The 18,809-nt window shown below is 30.0% G+C and overlaps 1 protein-coding gene across 1 annotated transcript; it reads right to left on the bottom strand.

Annotated features, from left to right (window-relative positions):
- Window positions 1-9,166: 9,166 nt before the first annotated feature.
- On the bottom strand, window positions 9,167-10,829 carry LOC133284384 (putative glutamine amidotransferase GAT1_2.1). Its single transcript, XM_061481387.1, has 4 exons — window positions 10,727-10,829; window positions 9,875-10,605; window positions 9,559-9,765; window positions 9,167-9,418 (listed from the first exon to the last, which is right to left on the bottom strand). Exons 1-4 carry the CDS (start codon window positions 10,812-10,814, stop codon window positions 9,167-9,169), a joined length of 1,278 nt encoding a protein of 425 aa, XP_061337371.1. The 5' UTR covers window positions 10,815-10,829.
- Window positions 10,830-18,809: the final 7,980 nt, after the last annotated feature.

Here is an 18,809-nt window from a genome sequence, read left to right as displayed (position 1 = left end):
TGTTCTCCTTTAGCATCACATGGGTCGTTAGGTGCAAGAGTGATGTAGAGGTCCGTCCACATGGAGAAGATGCTGTTGAGGGAGAAAGAGGGTAAGGGAATGTTGGGGAAGTGTGTGGAAGAGGAATACTATCACCGTTAAAGTTAAAGTGACCAAACCTAGTTGCAGTGAGACTGAAGTCTGGAGTCCCACATCGTTTAAAATAAGAGAAATAGCACTCTTTATATATAAGATGACTTCGCATAAGGACGTGAAGCTTGCTCTCCTCATCCGCCTCATGAAAGTTTCTACTCCGGGTCAATACCATTCGACCCCGGTTACCGGGATTTTGCAAAAACCCGCCGAGTCAAGGCGGTTTATTCCGGATCGTACCGGTTTAGTTACATGAACAATCCTTTGAGCGGCTCGGACCGGTTCACCGGTTTCCGGATTGAACCGACCGGTCCGAGCTGATTTTAACAACACTGCCTCTAACACTCAGCATATAATATATTTTTATATTTATCCACATAAAATTGTTCTAATTGTTGCATCTAGATTACTATATATTTATATTTTTTACAGTTGCTTTTAAATCGACTTTTTTGGTCTGCGTATTTGTTACATATATAAGAGATAAAGAGTTGAAAAATATTTGAGTTCGTACGTTTAATATTATATCAAATAGTTTATAGTTGAAGTTGAATAAGATAATATCAAAAGACCGTTCATTAGTTTAATTACATAATAATAAATATTATTAATAGTCTTAACAAAATATTATTAATAGGCTTAATAATTTTTGATGCAGAAAGTTATGGTATTATTAATAGGCTTAACAATCACTTATGCAAAAAGTAGTGAGATCTAGATTACTATATATTTATATTTTTTACAGTTGCTTTTAAATCGACTTTTTTGGTTTGCGTATTTGTTACATATATAAGAGATAAAGAGTTGGAAAATATTTGAGTTCGTACGTTTAATATTATATCAAATAGTTTATAGTTGAAGTTGAATAAGATAATATCAAAAGACCGTTCATTAGTTTAATTACATAATAATAAATATTATTAATAGTCTTAACAAAATATTATTAATAGGCTTAATAATTTTTGATGCAGAAAGTTATGGTATTATTAATAGGCTTAACAATCACTTATGCAAAAAGTAGTGAGATATTAATATAGTTGTTTAGCAACCAAAATTTCAAACTTTTTTTTCCATCCCACGAAGTTTAAATTTCAAATTTAAATTACTTTTTATCAACTATAAATATGTTTTTATAATTTTAAATAAAATTTTTGTTTAATCTATAATTTTATATTAAAATCAAATTTATTATATATTTTTTTCCGGTACAGAAACACTAAATGCTAAGCTTTTTTTTCACCTAGTTCAAAATTCAAATTTAAAATGTTTAAATTGGAAATATTAAATATTTTCTCACCCAATAGATATAACACTAAATATTATAAATAGACTTAATAATTTTTCATACAAAAAGTAGTGAAAAAACATCCATAGAAGGTCGTGCACTTTCTCCAAGTAATAGCTTTTAGTTATTCATTCACGACATAGAAAATTATGTTAATTATACTCTTACATCAAAAGAATAAAAGTTTAATTTGTTTCTTATATATATAAAGGGGTAGGATATTGTAACAACCAATTAGTATTACTACCAATCAATTTCACTGTTAGATCGATTATATTGATCCAACGGTTATATTTATTTTCATTTTTGTATGGTTATGATTCTCCATATTTAATGTGAAAGCATTAAATATGAAAAATCATAACCATAATAAGGTAGAAATAAATATAAAGTATTAAATATGGAGAATAATAACCTACAAAGATGGAAATAAATATAACCGTTCGATCAACATAATCAATCTAATGGTGAAATTGATCGGTAGTAACATTAATTGGTTGTTACAACATTCTTTCTCATATATAAATTAAAACTTTTATTTTTTTAGTGATTAAATTTTATTATTTATTTTTTACAGAATGATAAATGTCATTTTATATTTTATATTTTTTATTTAAATTTAAAATTTAAATTCTTTTATTTTCATTGTGCATATTTTTTTATATTAGTAACAAAAATATAATGAACAAATATGAGTTGATGCAAAAAACTATTCTACCAAATAAAATGTTCAGTGAATTGAATTGAATTGCATTTAATATAATTGAATATTTTATTATTTAAACCAAAAAAATAATTAAAATATATATATATATATATATATTTAAACAAAAACATAATTAGAATATATATATATTAGAAACCCGGTCATTAGAAAAACATAATTAGAATACTCTGTTTAATCAAATTCTAATTTTTTATAATTCTAGTTTTTGCTTTATACTCTTTTGCCACCTACAAAATTCAAATTTAAAAAGATTGAATTATAACATTAAATATTCTCCCCAATAGATATAATAAATAATATTATTTGTATGCTTAACAATTTTCATGCGAAAAGTATTGAGAAACATTAAAATAGTCTTTCAAATACTTAATGGCAAACATCTTTTTACGATGCAGGAGTTGGATGGTCATACATTCTTATAGTGATTAAATTTTTATATTTTATTTTTTACAGAATGATAGATGTAAATTTTTTATTAATTATACATATTATTCAAAAAAATAATTTTTTTTATCTTTTTAATTTATAATTTTTAGATTAGATATACATATATATTTAAAATATTTATGTTAATTGTTTTTAAAAAAAATACTTGTATGAATTTCTTTCTCTTTTTGTTTTATTTTTTTAAGTTAAATTTTTTATTTATTTTCTTTTATAGTATAAATGTGTCATTTCTTATTTCTTATTTGTTTTTTGCATTTAAATTTAATACTTATTTTATTTTTTAACAAATGTACATATATTTTTATAATTTTAAATATGTTTTCATTTGATGTATAATTTTTTATTAAATTTAAATTTATTATATATATTTTTGCACTTTATCATAAGAACGTGTTGGCTTTTGTAAATAATATATTATCATTTTTAATTGACCGATTAAATTACGCCCCAATAACATAATAATAAAAATTATTAAACCAAACCAAAATAATATATTTTTCAATAAATATTAAAAATAAACTTAACAATTCCCATGTAGAAAGTAGTGAGATATTAATATAGTTGTCTACAATATTTGTTGAAAGTAGTAAGATATTAATATAGCTGTCTACCACTAAAAAATGTTGAACTCTTTTTTAACCTATATCAATTTAAAATTCGAATTTCAAAAAAATAGTGGGATATAAATAAAAATATTTGTCACCAATTAATGCTGAACTCTTTTCCCCCGTATATCAAGTTTGAATTTCGAAATTTAAAAGAGTAATGAGATATCATAAAAAAAATGATATTAATCATAAAAAAATGATTAAATATTTTTATAAATATTTTTGTTAAATATTTTAAAAAAAAATTACTTGTACCTAAACCCTAAACCCTAAACCCTATATCAATTTAAAATTCAAATTTCAAAAAAATAGTGGGATATAAATAAAAATATTTGCCACCAATTAATGCTGAACTTTTTTCCCACATATATCAAGTTTGAATTTCAAAATTTAAGAGAGTAATGAGATATCATAAAAAATGATTAAATAATTTTAAAAATATTTATGTTGAATATTGTTAAAAAAACTACTTGTATGTAATTATTTTCTCTTTTTGTATTATATTTTCGAATAATTTTTTTTAAATTTTTTAAGGAATATTCACTTTTTTTTAAAGGATGTTGGTTTCAATGCTAATTATGATAAATTTAATTAGAAGATAAAAAGCTTCATATGCCTATGTTAAATTTTGGAATTAAAGAGCCACCAATTTATCTTTTGGTTCATTTTCTCAATATGAGCATGCAAAACATATAGTTTTCCAATGCTTAATTACATTGAATTAGGCTAAGCACTTATACAATAGGCAAAAAAAATTAAAAAAAGTATAAAGATAAATTAATAGTGATAATTAAAGTAAAAAAATTCTAAAAGAAAAATTGCTTTGAAACTACGTTGTTGGGCTGCACTGGTCTAGCATCTGGCACACTTTAAACATCATTTGAAGAAGTAGAAGATGTTTTTATGAGGGTCAAAGTAGTATCATCTCTATCCGACTCAACACTCACATCATCACGGTAAGCATATCTGTCAAGAATAGGCATAAATTAAAGAACAACAATGCGAAACAAATTATGTATGGACAAGAAGAATAGAATGGAAAGCTCATATTGCTCTTGCAGACATTAGATATAGAAAACAAAAGGATTTTAAGATAAAAGAAAAAATTTTACCGTGTTGAATTTTAAGATGGTGCCCTGATAAATCTCTAGTTTATCTTGTTTTTATAGATTAAATTAATATAAATTATCAAGTTGAATAATTCAAAAACTATGGTTTTGACATAAAATCATGAACATTATCTGATTATGAATTAAATAAATTATATTTGCTATTTTGAAGGGATTTGATGATAAATAGAGTCAAATGTGAAGATATGATAGATGAAGATCAAAACTAGAAGATATGAGGATCTATCCAAAGAAAATCAAGACCATCAAGTTGTTGAATATGGAGCTTAAGCCCCCAAAATATTCCAAAAATCAGCAAATAGCCCCTGCCTTTGGGCGCTTAAGCCCCCAACTCAGGGCTTACGCGCGAGCCAAGAAGAAAGTTCAGACTCGAAGAGCGCGCTTAAGCGCGCCATATTAATTTTCCATGCAATTCTCAGCAGGCTTAAGCGCGCCCAAGCAAGCTTAAGCGCGAACGTTAATTCTGCATTCGTAAATGAGCAAGCTTAAGCGCCCCGAAAAACCCAACTTAAGCCCACTTGAAGTATCCACATAGGGCACGAATTCTTTACCCTTAAAAACATATTTGGGGTCAGAATTAAGAAGTTTTTCACATTCAAAAAGAGTTCTTGGTACTCGGAGGCAGAAGGAACGCTCGGTTCATGTTTGTGAGCGGCGGAGACGGATCAACATCAAGGCTGCACTGGGGATATTGAAGATTCACCAATCATCTATGGAGTTTGGGGAAGCTTTATTATTTTCTTTCGTTCTTGATATTGTTATGTCTTGCTAGTTCTTTTAGTAGTTACGGTTAGATGGAATTCAAGATCTTTATTATGCTTTGAACAATTCATTATGTTAATTTTTCTTTTTATCATGAATAAATTTATCTGTTTTTAATGCTTTATATGAGCTTGAATCTTGTATATTGATCTTAGGTAAATGCATGACAATAGGAATATTGGTGTGTGATCCATATCTGGTAATTTCATCGTAAATTTTATGATTCTAGGGATAGACATATGGTTTGCGTAATCTTTATGATTCTTGAACTTAATACTTACCTTCTTGGGGAATAACCGGGGAACTAGGGTTCTTGCAAGATTGTAAAGGTTTAGGGTAACAAGGAATTGAGCCCTAATTACATAAGAAAATTGGTTAGATTGATATTAAGGACGATTAACGTAAAGAAGGAATTCAAACGTAATAGAGAGATTGAAGGAAATCAAAACCCTAGCTACGTTCTTTTATATTAGTTAAATCAAATCTTTAAATTCTTGCTTTTAATTCTTGCGATTAATTAGTTTTAATATTTAAATTTCAATTCAAATCTTGTTTCAAATACAATTTCGCTTGTCCAACTTAAGTTGCAATAGTGAATTAGTGCTTGAGTATAATCCTCGTGGGAATGATCTCTCATTCAATCATTATATTACTTGTACGATTGGTGCAATTGCCGTGAGTAACCCAACATGCCCAAAGAGCACAGATAACACACAGGAGAAAAAAAGACAGAACTTGCCAAAAGGATGGGATGATCCACGCATTATGCCTCTGCTCATTGTATACTTTTGTTTATTTGTTGCAGCTTTTAGATCTTTCCAAAGAAGGCTAAAGACAAATTTTTAGTCATTTAAAAGTTAAGACATTTTATTATATCATCTCATTCATAATATTAGATTATGGAGAAAATACTTATAGAAGAAAAGCAGACAAAGAAGAATGGCATACCTTCCTTTGAGGAAGTACAAAAGCACATATCCCAGTGATTCCCAATCATCCCGTCAGCTTTGTTCTACAACAAAGCTGCAAATATATATATATATATATATATATATATATATATATATATATATATTACAAGTTCATGTAATAGAACAACAAATTGAGAAGATGAAGAAGATAAATAGACATATAAGAGAAGAAATATGTGCACAGAAGCTAATTACTAAATGAAAAAAACCCAATAACACATATCCTATTTATACACAGAATATTTTCATTTTTTTACAAAATATTTTCATTTTTTTAATGATTATTTTTTAACAAAATAATTTTTTTTTATGCAGCATTAATATGGTTAACTATTACCCATGTAGAAAGTAATGGGATAATAAATGAGTTGTCTGCAACCAATAATTATTCAAATGTTTTTCCACCCTTTAAAATTCAAATTTCAATTTCAATTTCAAAATTCAAATTCAATTTCAAAATTCAAAATTCAAATTCAAAATTGAAATTTAAACATAAATTCAAAATTTAAAAGAAATATTTCAGAAAGCAATGAGTTATTATTAATTTGGAAATTCCAATGTAGAAAGTAGTGAGATATTAAATGAGCTGTCTGCCACAAAAAATTGTTCACATAATTTTCCATTTAATTTATTTCCAAATTTTGAATTTATTTTATATTTTTTAATTTTAACTATTTACTAAAGAAGGAAAGCTTTCAAATGACATATAGTGTGAACACAAATATGAGAATGAAGGAGGGAGTGACACATCATCAAAGTTTCCAAAGAATGGGTTTCCTTTAAATTTATATATATAGATTTTTGAAAAATCTTTAGGAACATGTCTCTATCCTCGAATGGAGGATTAATCTCATCTTTCCTCCATTAGTCTTCGCCTCTTTTGGGCCATACTCAAAAGATAAGGTGACAAAATAAAAAAGAAAAAATATTATTATAATATAAATCTGATCCTTTTATGCATTTACTTTGTTGGTCAAATAAATAACAAGAAAAAAAAATAAAGGGACCCAACTGGAGAGTTTCCATCAGTCTACGAAAACCAGTTTAAAATAATATACATTATGCATTGAGGATACAATATAATTTTAAAATATAAAAATTTCTCAATCACATAAGAGAAAATATAATTGATTTCATTTTAATTCATTATTGTTATTATTATTAATGTGCGTTGCCAATTTTAATATAATAATCAAATTTAAACTCATTTGTTACCAAGCAATGCTAAGCTATGTCAATTAAAAAGAATACCTACTCAATTGACAACTGATCAGATTTAAATTTTGGCTAAAGCAAATTTTGGAATTCTTGAAGTAAATTATCTCTCTTGAAGGGGTGTTTGGTACGAAGGATCTGATAAGATTTTTGGGAAAGTATTGTAGGTAAAATATTTACCATGTTTGATATGGGTTAAATTTAACAAATACCGGTGTATTATTTTGCCTATGAAAATCATTTTGTACTAGACTTTGGAAAAAAAAATACATTTTTAACCATGGTATTGTTTTAATCTTGCCAACGGACAGATCCTGATTTCAATTTTAAGACCAAAGTGATCTCGAAAAGTATGATTTGACGACTTGTCTGAAACACCACAGGGATCTATTATCGTAATTTTGTAATTTTAAGACCAAAATGCCATGTGCTGACTGTGCTTCAATATTTGAACATAATGGGTAATTTCATAATTTTACTACACATTCTCATCAATATTTTACCATTAATTAAACATAGTATTAGTAAAAATAATCCAACTTTTTTAGAAAAATTGGCACCTTTTTGTAACTTACCCCGTCAAACAAATTTCCCACCATATTTTAAGATTTTTTTTTTTAATAATAAAAAATTCCTCTCATATCAAATACCGATAAAGGGAATTAATCTTTATCATCTCTCTAATTGTGTGCGGATTATTTAGCCCAAGGAACAGAGTTTTTGTATGTTTTATGTAATTGAAATCGAACACGTATTGATTATATGGAAACATCCAGAGAGTAACCATGAAACCAGGAGCACATCTTTAGCGCTAGTGTAGTATGTATTCCTTTACTAAAAGTAGAAAAAAATTATAATTTTGAAGAAAATAATCATACAAAGAAGGATAAAATAGTAAAAAATATATATTATATTTTCCAAAATAAGTAAATAATGTATCGAGTCTTCAGTACTACTGTAGTATAGAAGATATTTCCTGAAACCAGAGACTTGACAGCATGATCTGAAGTCTCCGGATAAGTCCAATAATGCACTTAAACCATTTGTTCATTTTATTTAAGGGCAATATTACTTTTATGTAACAGAAAATTTTTGTTATCTCTTAGGCTATTTGACCATTTTGCCCCTCATTAATTAATTAATAATCATTTTTCTCCTGATTCGAAACTATCTATCAATATGTCCCTCTTTAATCGACTACTTTGAATGTTTAATCGACTAAATGGTTGTTGGGAGATTTAATCGACTAAATCTCCTTACTTAATCGATTAAAATCATACTGACTTATTTTTTTTTATCAAATACGGAGATTTAGTCGACTAAATAGGGAGATTTAGTCGACTAAATCTCCCAACATCTATTTTTTGTCTGTTTTGGCCATTTAGTCGATTAAAAATGCAAGGTAGTCGATTAAAGAGAGGCAGATTGATAAATAATTTCGAATCAGGAGCAAAATAGTTATTAATTAATTAATAAGGAGTAAAAGGGTGAAAAAGCCTATCTCTTATTCATACATTGATATATCTGTCATTTTTTTTTTCTCTTTCCTAATGGGCTCCACTTTAAGTTAACTGTGCATGAGATAATTTTTTTTTGGTGTGACACGAGAATACAATTATCCTTTATTTAATTTTTTTTGGTGTGAGGCAGTTATGATTTTAGTTTCCATTTCTCCAATAAGATTACGAAAGGTTAAGCATAAAAATTATCTCGTTTTACTAGAAAATAGTTATAAAAATTGAAAATATAAAACTGACAGAGAGATTAATATCAATATCATTAACATGAAGGCCAAAAGTACAGGGTAGGAAAAAGTTGAAACATGTGAGTCCCACAGCAAAACACATCCAACAAGTAACAACTAATACTAAGGCCAAAAAAAAAAGATTTCAAGAAGCAAAGTCATTCACAACATCATGTATCTTTCTTTCCAACACTTCTGAACAAATCTGCCCCATGGTGTGGTAGAAAGACATGAGATCTGACAATTGCTCCACTGACATTTTTCCCATAACATTTCTAGCCATTTTTTCTCTTTCCTCATTCAGCTTCAATCTCTCTATGTATGACCCTGCATTTCTAACTGTTGCTCCCATTTGCTTTAACCGTTTCTCTTGCTGCACACTCAAAGCTGTGTTTGACTGCAAATTCAAACACATATTGTTAATACAAATAAAAATATGTCATATTTCTATGCTTAGATAAGTGAAACCACAAATTTGTTTATCACATATTTTATACTGAAAATTTAAATAATTGTTAATTGTATGCTGTTTAGTACCTCAAGAAATTCAGCCCCAGCTTCAAGTTCAGATTCTTTGGAAGAACAATTCCCACGGCCCATTGTGTATAGGTTTTTCGCTAGTGAAAAGCTACGCACTATGATTTTCCTTTTATTCTCCATTTCCCTGTTAAGCTTAAGAGGCTTTTGAATATATGTTAAACTATTCAGCCTTTTCTGATAAGCAATTACTGCTTTTACAAATTCCTGCACAATTTAAATGCAATATATTAGCTAAATCAGTCAATGAAACACGGATTACAATATCATAAAATTATTCTCTTAATTATAGATTAAAAGTAACCATTTTTCAAACCTTATAAGCAAAAGGGCATCCTGGGTAATCAAATTCATCTGAATTCAGCTTTCTCATACGCTCTGGGTGAAATTGCAATCCCATAATAAACTTGCCCTCTTCTGGATTATAAGCATCAGGGTCATAAAACCCTTCAATCAAGCCATCAGAGGCAAATGCCATTGGGACAAAACGTTGTGCCAATCTCTTGACACCTTGATGGTGATAGCTATTAACTGAAATCTCCATTTTCCCTTCTTCCAATGAATCCTTTAACCAATGATGCAAAGGGGTGTTTTTGACAACCTTAACAGCATGTCTATGACCGTCATAATCATCATAGTTTATATGCATCACTCTTTGGTTTTCAGGGCAATTTTTTGAAAGCTCTTTTCCTATGTCCTGATAAAGGGTACCCCCACATGCAACATTCAGAACTTGTGAACCTCTGCATATTCCCATGTAAGGAATGTTCCTTTCGAGACAAAGCTTGGCGAGGCTCAACTCAATTGAGTCTTTCTCTTTGTCAATGGATGTATCACTCGCATGAAGCCTTCTGATTTCATCCAACTCCTCCTGAGAAAGACATGTGTTATCTTGTTCGTACCATGAAGGGTCAATGTCTTCTCCTTCACATAGAAGGACACCATGGATTGGTTCGAAGCTATTCAACAACATATGCACCCCTGAGACACGAGGAACAATAACAGGAACTGCACCATAGCTTACTATAAGATCAAGGTGATATTCCCCTGAAAAGAAAAATCATATATATAAGAACAAGTTAATTGGTTAAGTGGATTAATGAACCATGACATGATTGGAAATAATTATATTACATTAAGCAATAAATTGATGGAACAAAAAACTTACCAACGAAATCAACGAACTTGTTCTTTCGAACGGTTCGTCTAGAAACGATTAGAACACGAGGAAGAATGACTGAGATATCGGAAGACATGATATGATTGATTAATAATGTGTTTGCTTTCTCAAAATTTAATGATTTTGACGAACGAAATTTAAAGCTTGTAATATTCTAGTGGATTCCTTTGCTTATATTTATAGGGGTGAGGTGAAAATAATTTTGACTTTAGAATTATTATTTTAAATTATAATTATTTTCCCAGGAGAGACAAACTGGCTAATTGTTTATTATTTTTAAAAATGATAAATAGTTTCAAATATATTAAAATTTGAAACAACTTTATCCTATGAGTCACGTGCAATGAATGGGTTCAAGTTCAACGTGTGGTACGAGCTAATTTTATTTAATTTAGTCATACTACGTAAGTTTCACGAGTACGTGTTTTCTTTGTTTAGTAGAAGAGTTGTGTAATTTTAAAATATCCTATTCATAATTTTTTAATTATTGTTTAATAAAATATAATAAATTAAAGGGATACATTATTCTACCTTTATCATTTTTCTATCATATTGAAATTCTGATTTAATAATGTTGAAGAACGGTAAAGATAAAATAACTTATTTCTAAATTAAAAATGTAAATATAGTTAGTAGTTAAGAGGCAAAATGTTTATAAAAAAAAAAGGCATAAAAAGTATTTATTTATTTTTTTAGTTTGGAGGATTTATAATTAAGATAGGTACGTGAAACGCGGGTCAGAGGCTGAGAATATGGGATTTAGATATACACGCAAAGAATGGGGGAGAAAATGCGGGTTTCATTTGGTGTAGCACTCATCTTAGTTATAGGAAGAATTGAGACAGAGAAAAGTTTATTTTATTTTTTTTAATAAAGAAAATGCTTGATTTATTTATTGGGATTTGAGTACAGTTAATGTTTTCAGGAAGTGCCAAAAGACCAACAAGGTTGACCATTTATCTGTTCCCATATTAGAATTACAATTCGAAATATATCTCTTGGCTCTTGCTACGTCACTGTCTACGGCTCTACGCAATAACTTGATCCAATCTCTAATAATTTACATATTTAAATGATGGAAATTAAATATCTGATATGTGATATAATATCTTCATATTATATGAGAGAATTTCTACCGTTTATATAAAAAAAATCAACTGCATGTGAACTGTGATGTTGTGTGGCAAATTATGGTAACTTTTGGCTAATCATCCTCATGCACCGGCCAAAACTAAAAAAGATTGATTAGATAAAAGAAAGCCATTGACTACATAATATAGTACACAAAGAATAATAAATTTTTTTTTTATACAAGAATAATAATTTATTTGATCATTGAATTGTACCCACGTTTAAAATATTTCCGAGCACTCAATTTGTGTTTCTTAATTGTCATATTTATATTCAGATTATGTATGTCATAATAAAAACTAAAAAATAGTTAAAAATGTGCATGGTTACGGATAAGATTTGATCGAGTTTATTTAGTTAGGATAGGTTGAGAGAAAATTTTATTAATCGAAATCAACTAATTCAAATCATAGTGGGATTGGTTCAGTCTAATGATTTTGTTGATCTTTTTAAAAGTATTGTTGAAACAACGTGGTTTTATATTTAAATATTTTTAAAAATCATTACAATGACATTGTTTTTGTATTAAAAATATTTAAATATATATAAAATTAAGGTTATAAGGTCAATTCAAGTTTGATGAGCTGAAGAAATAAAAATCCAGTAGTCCAACCCATCGTTTATTTGAGTTAATTCATGCTGAATTAAAAGCATATAAATTTGTTCAGTTGGATTGATTGAACGATTGGGTCAAATTAAACGTATGATCACCCTAATTATCACTAACATGGAATGAACTGATGCCTTCAAAGCTTGGATAGTATAATTATTAATTATCATTGTCCAAAAGGCTATTCACACTATGCGAACCATAAAAGGTAGGAAAATAGTTTCATATCTTTTAAAATTGGCCTTGAGAAAAAAAAAAAAAAAAAAAACCTATCATAAATTTCAAAATGGAGTTTCGGAAATTCTTATTAATAAAATATAGCACTATAATAAATCTTCCACTATGTAGATTATGTGGAATTAATGACGAAGGTACTCATGACTTTAACCTTAATATCTAGAATTAAATATCAGGCAGGGATATATATCCTCTTTCCATCTCAATCTCCTCATTTGTATTTTAAAGATCTAAATTCCTTTTGTAATTGAGTTAAAAAATGAAGTACCATTCCCCCTTCTAAAAATTCAAAGCCCACAACACACGCGTAAAGAGTTTATGAGAATTCGGATATTTTTCGACAAAAACTTGAATCAGTGCAGAAGGGAATTCATCTCGGCAACTCGAAAGCTCAGATAACCTAAAAATAGTGATAAAACAAGGTATAATAAAAGGGTTCATTTTTTATGCAGTAGATGCAGATAAATTATCTGCATTGAGCTCAAAACAATGTTATTTTGGGGACGAAAATCAAAGTATTTTTGTAATTTTAAATATTTCAAGATTATAATAATCTTTATAATTATAATTTTTTAATATTTCAACGGCAAAATAATATCATTTTAAGAGTAAATGCAGATAATTTATCTGCCATAACGGTTGAAACATTTTTCTGATAATAAAATAATAAAAAAGGTAGGGTAGAACAAAACTCCCAAAATAATGGTATGGAGATGCATGGGTTCATTTAGGACGGTGGTACACAGGGAAGGTTGAAGGCAGAGAGGTAGTGGGGCAGTGTGCATGAACCAGTGCTGAAAACATTGCAGAAACAGCTGTGATTACTAGATTCCGGGAAAAGGAAAATTATGTTAAAAGTAGCTAACACTATATCACTAACACTGCATGCATGCATTCCTAGACAAAAATGAGTAATGGTTTGAGAAAGGCATTATTTGGGATGGAGTTACTCAGGGGAGGTTTTAACTTTGAAGGGGCAATGCTGTTTTTAGTGCTTCAGACACAGTTGACTTGACAATATTAGTAATAGTGACTATATATTAGGAACCGCCATGGGGTATGTAGTAACTGCCACCTACTGGCTGGCCTATGTGTGTGAATGTCCTAGGCTGTCATATAAACTAGTATAGGCAAAAAAAAATTAATTTATTATTTTTTTAATAAAAAATTATGAATAAGTAATCGTTTTGCAAAATATTACGAATCTATAGCATCCAAACACGCTTACATGGGGCGTGTTCTCATGGAGAGAGACACGCCCATGTGGGGCGTGAGCTACTGAAGGGGGCGTGAGTGGCAGGAAAGAGACACGCCTCTTATGGGGCGTGATCTGTGATGGTAGACACGCCCAACATAGGCGTGTTCCACTGGAAGGTCACGCCCAATCTGGGCGTGAGTGACTAAACTGCAGTCTATTTAAACACCCACCCCCCTCACACTCTTCACAACTCTCTCATTGTTATGCTTAAACTCTCTGATAGTTTGCACTTGTTTACTCATATTTTGTTTTATCTTTTTAAATTTTGATTTTAAAAATGAATGCGAATTCTGATACTATTCGTGTTGTTCTATATTTTAACGGTAGGAAATAAGAAGGTCGTCGTGGTGTTATTTTTGTAGGGGAGAAAAGACCATCACGTATTAAACGGAACTCAACGGTTGCTGAGCTGCATCAGAAAATACGTCAGCGATAGCACAGTACACAATAACAACAGTCCCAAAAATACAGTCAATACATCAGTCCATCTAACTAAACGAAAACATGAAATAAAACCACGACCAACGAGGCCATGGCCTATCACGTGCCTGACGTGGGGGTAATCGACGCTTAGACTGAGCCTCTATAGCCTGTGCAAATGCGTCAAGAGAGGGCTCCTCGTCGTCAACCGCCTCTGGAACATGAGCTGGTGGAGTAGTGCAAGACATGCCAGGTCCTGAGGCAACATATCCACTGCTCGCAGATGGTATAAAATCATGTTGTGCAGTAACTGGCTGCATGTGCGGTGAAGTCGATGACAAAGGGTCATCGGGCACATGATGTGAAGGTGGAGGAGCAACGGGTACATGTGTAGGCCAATCGCCTACTCCGTCTGTGGTCAAGTCCAAGGTCTGATTCCACTCCGTTACGTCTTCCATATTCCACATACGGTAATTTAATTAAGTAATTTAAAAATTACATACCTGAATATGACTCATATGTGCCACGTGTATGTACCCAGCCTGTGTCAAATAGTCAGCGACAACGTCTGGTATATCATCATGATGGGGTCCCCCCTGAAGTTTCCCTCGCCTCGTCTTTAACCCCCTGACCTTATCCTCGTTCCACACAACTTGTGAAACGTGACTGCGATGTGTCCTCTTACGGAGTACCTCCCACCTATATGGGCCAAGAAGTACATGCGTACAAGGATCGAATGGCTCAAGATCACCATCGGATCCAGAGCGCGAGGACTCTGATGAAAACGAATAGGCCATAATAGAATACTACTACAAATGAAAAAGATGTACCCAAATTACTATTGATATTATATTAATTTACACTAAATAAAATTTAATTGCACTTAATTAAATAGCATTTAACTAACTTCAATTGTTATATTAATTTCAATTAAATTAACATCATTGACAATTAATTCATTTAACATTACATTATTCTAAAAATATATTTCAATGCATTAAATAATTCAAATTCAATTTAAATTAATATTGCATACGATATTCTTTTTTTACAAACCCTAATTATAATGAGGTTAATTGAAAGGTCAATATGTTTGCAAGTGTCATTCATAAAAAAATATTTATTGTCACAAACTAATTTCTAAGTGTGTAAATAAGTCATAAAACCAACATATACCAATTTAGAAGTAACTAATTAATTTTTAAGTTCATATCTAATACCTAAGTCACATAACAATTCTCTTACATAGGTCACTAATATTTTTCTAACCCCCTAACAATTAAATAAAGTCACAAATATTTTTCTAACCCCCTAACAATTATCTAAGTCACTAATAACTATCATATATTAATTGCTGTTAATAAAAAAAATAAACAATAAATAAGGACTTACATGAGAGAGAGAGCTTCGCTGCGCAAAACCCTCCAAAAGAAATGTAGAGAGAAGGAGGAGGAGGAGGAGGTTTAGAGAGAGGATGGGAGGGTGGAAATGAGGTAAAAAAGTGAAAAATCCATATATATAGACCACGGAGAACACGCTCATCAGGGGCGTGTCTCTCTCCTGCCACACACGCCCTACGTTGGACGTGTCCCCTTCAGTAGCTCACGCCCCACATGGGCGTGTCTCTCTCCATAAGAACACGCCCCATGTGAGCGTGTTTGGGTGCTATAGATTCGTAATATTTTATAAAACGACTATTTATTCGTAATTTTTTATTGAAAAAGTAATAAATTAATTTTTTTGCCACTAGTATATGCTACATCATTCTTAGATATACATGAATATAATGCTAATGCACATGTGATGTGAGTGAATGCTTCAAATGTTTCTTTTATGGTTGAAATTGAATTAGATTGACGGTGCTTAAATGTATATTGACAATAATTACTTTGTGTCAACGCTTATTTTTATGGTTGAAATTGAATTAGATTGAGTTGGAAATAATTTCGAAAAGAGCAGTGATCATCTATTTAATTGGCCCAACAAGCAGCGTTACCCAGTTGCAGGCTATTTAATTGGGATTGAGTATTGACATAAAAATACATTTCTTAGATAACTTAATCAAACAAAAACATGAGAGAAAGAGAATTGCTAAAGGCAAGGCCCAATTGGGAGCCGTCGCAGGTGAAATAGGTTCAAGTTTCAAAAAAGGATTTGTGATTTTTGGAGAAGGGAAAATTATTTCTGTTTCAAAAGCAAAAAAATTATTTTGCTGCTGACTTAGGCTCTGTTTGAATACTGTTTTCAAAAACAGATTTTTAGTTTTTAGAACAAAAAAACTCGTTTGGTAAAGCCTGTTTTGTAAAAAAAATTTTAAAAACTGTAACTGTTTTTTTGTTTTTAGAATCAAATTTAGAGAACATGTCTGAGTTGTTTTTGTTTTCTGTTTTTGTTTTCTGTTTTCAAAATAAAAAAATATAGAAAACAACTGTTTCCATAATTATTCTACAAAACAGTTTTAAGAACAAAAAAACCAAAACACAATCAAACAGACCCTTAATCACTTCTCTTCTCTCTTTCATTTTTCTTTTCTCTCTCTTGTTTTTTTATCAATGGCAGAATGAATGATTTATATCACAACTGCAGAAATCATTCACCCTTTGGTGAAATCCGTAAGTTTTTATTATTCACTTCTTAATTTATCTTTTTTTTATTATTGTTGGTAGGAGTATAGAATAAAAAAAATGTGAGTATCGTTCACAAGGAACAATGCTTCAATTTCTCTTATTCAAACTATCCTAGTTTCTTGACTTGCAAGTAATCAAATCAATAACCAAAAACAAAATACAATCAGCTGAAATTAAGATTAATTGTGATTTAAAATCAATAACCAAAATATGAAATCAACAAGTACAAGGTAGTAAGTCCTAGAATTCCGAATTAGATTATTTTCCTTTTGATTTTTGCATTCCTACGTTTTAACTTCTACAACAACTAACTTGATGAAAATAGATTTTTGTAGAGCTTAACTGAATTCTCCCAAATCCAGTTCTGAAATGAGTCACATTAATCCCTTAATCTTGAATCAATTCATTGATGACGTGTACTCAATTCCCACACCAGATTATTCCTAATCTTGGAGTGATCAATTAATGAAATTCATAAACTCAAATTTCCCAATATAGATTCATGCAACAAATGTTAAAGTCCATTCCCATGGAACTTAACCAGAAATTTTTCACTAATCAAACATCAAGAACATGCACAACAAGTTAGATTATGAAATGGGTGCTCATCATTTTCTTCAGAATTCTAGAAAGAAAATTAGTAATGCATGTTAAAAGAAAATGTAACCAAGAAAGTCATAATGAAAAGAAACATGTTCATTGTTCTCTAAAATCAGAAAACAAAAAAGGTAAAAGTGAAGATTTATAGACCATTAAATCGATCTACAAAGTGCAGAGAATGAAAATCTACTCAGAATTACAAAGCTTGAAATCGGTTGCTCTTAGACTTCTCCAAGAATCGAGTTCTTGCATGTGCTTAATACAAAAGTTAGAGCTTGTAAAAACTAAAAAACTTGAAAAACGTGTAAAATTCAACTTGTAAAGCTATAAAAACCAGAAAAAGAACTAACTCAGACTTCATCCAAAAAATCATATTTAACACGTTGAAAGCTCAAAAATCCTTTCTAGCTTGTTGTCCATCCAATTATAATTCCATCCAACAGTTCACAACTCGCCACATCAGTTCCTCTCTCACAATCCTGATCAAAATGACAGAAGAATTATTATAATATTTACAAAATTGCCATTATCAGCCCATATTCCTTATTGGGCCCATTCATTGCAAATTGGGCTACTTTTCCTACAAAATCAGCTCACTCAGGCTCATTTACTATAAGAAATACAATGCCAAGTTAGGAAAATTTTACAAAGGTTTATATTAGCTATGTTTTCTTTAACTATGAATAGCTAAACCTTTATTTAGGGGATCCATGGATGCCGTTATGGATATTGGAGCATTATGTAAGTATTTGTTTCAACATTTATGAATTTTTGGCTTTGGTTATTCATATTGAATTTAATTACTTCATTTAGCCAATGATTAAATTCATATGAGAAAAATCCAATTGAACTAGAGATAGGGAATTGGGTTTAGGTCGTGAATATGAATAATACAAGAGAGTTTATATATATCTAGATTTTTTGGAAATGATACTTTTCCAATAATAGAGAAATAAACCTACTAGTCATGTACAAAGGCGGATCCAGGTACCTGAGAAGGGGGGCAAGTGCCCTCCCTTAAAATATGATGTAAAAATATAAAAATATCTTTATCTTAAAATTCAAGTTTTTCCAATTTAATTTCGGGGTAAGATATTATAACAACCAATTAGGGTTACTATCAATGTTACTACCAATCAATTTCACCGTTAGATATCGATTATGTTGATCAAACGGTTATATTTATTT

Source organism: Gastrolobium bilobum, unplaced genomic scaffold, assembly GCF_033153095.1.
Source record: "Gastrolobium bilobum isolate Gb01-03AN ecotype WA unplaced genomic scaffold, APGP_CSIRO_Gbil_v1 utg19213, whole genome shotgun sequence".
NCBI classification, from domain to species: domain Eukaryota; kingdom Viridiplantae; phylum Streptophyta; class Magnoliopsida; order Fabales; family Fabaceae; genus Gastrolobium; species Gastrolobium bilobum.
The sequence above is the reverse complement of the archived record's forward strand: the minus strand, read 5'-3'. Positions and strand labels throughout refer to the sequence as shown.

Coding starts and splice junctions, on each gene's coding strand:
- LOC133284384 (XM_061481387.1), bottom strand. CDS start 10,814: ATGTCTTCCGATATCTCAGTCATTCTTCCTCGTGTTCTAATCGTTTCT. Junction 10,606..10,726: donor CAAGTTCGTTGATTTCGTTG/GTAAGTTTTTTG, acceptor TTTTCTTTTCAG/GGGAATATCACCTTGATCTT. Junction 9,419..9,558: donor CTGGGGCTGAATTTCTTGAG/GTACTAAACAGC, acceptor TTGAATTTGCAG/TCAAACACAGCTTTGAGTGT.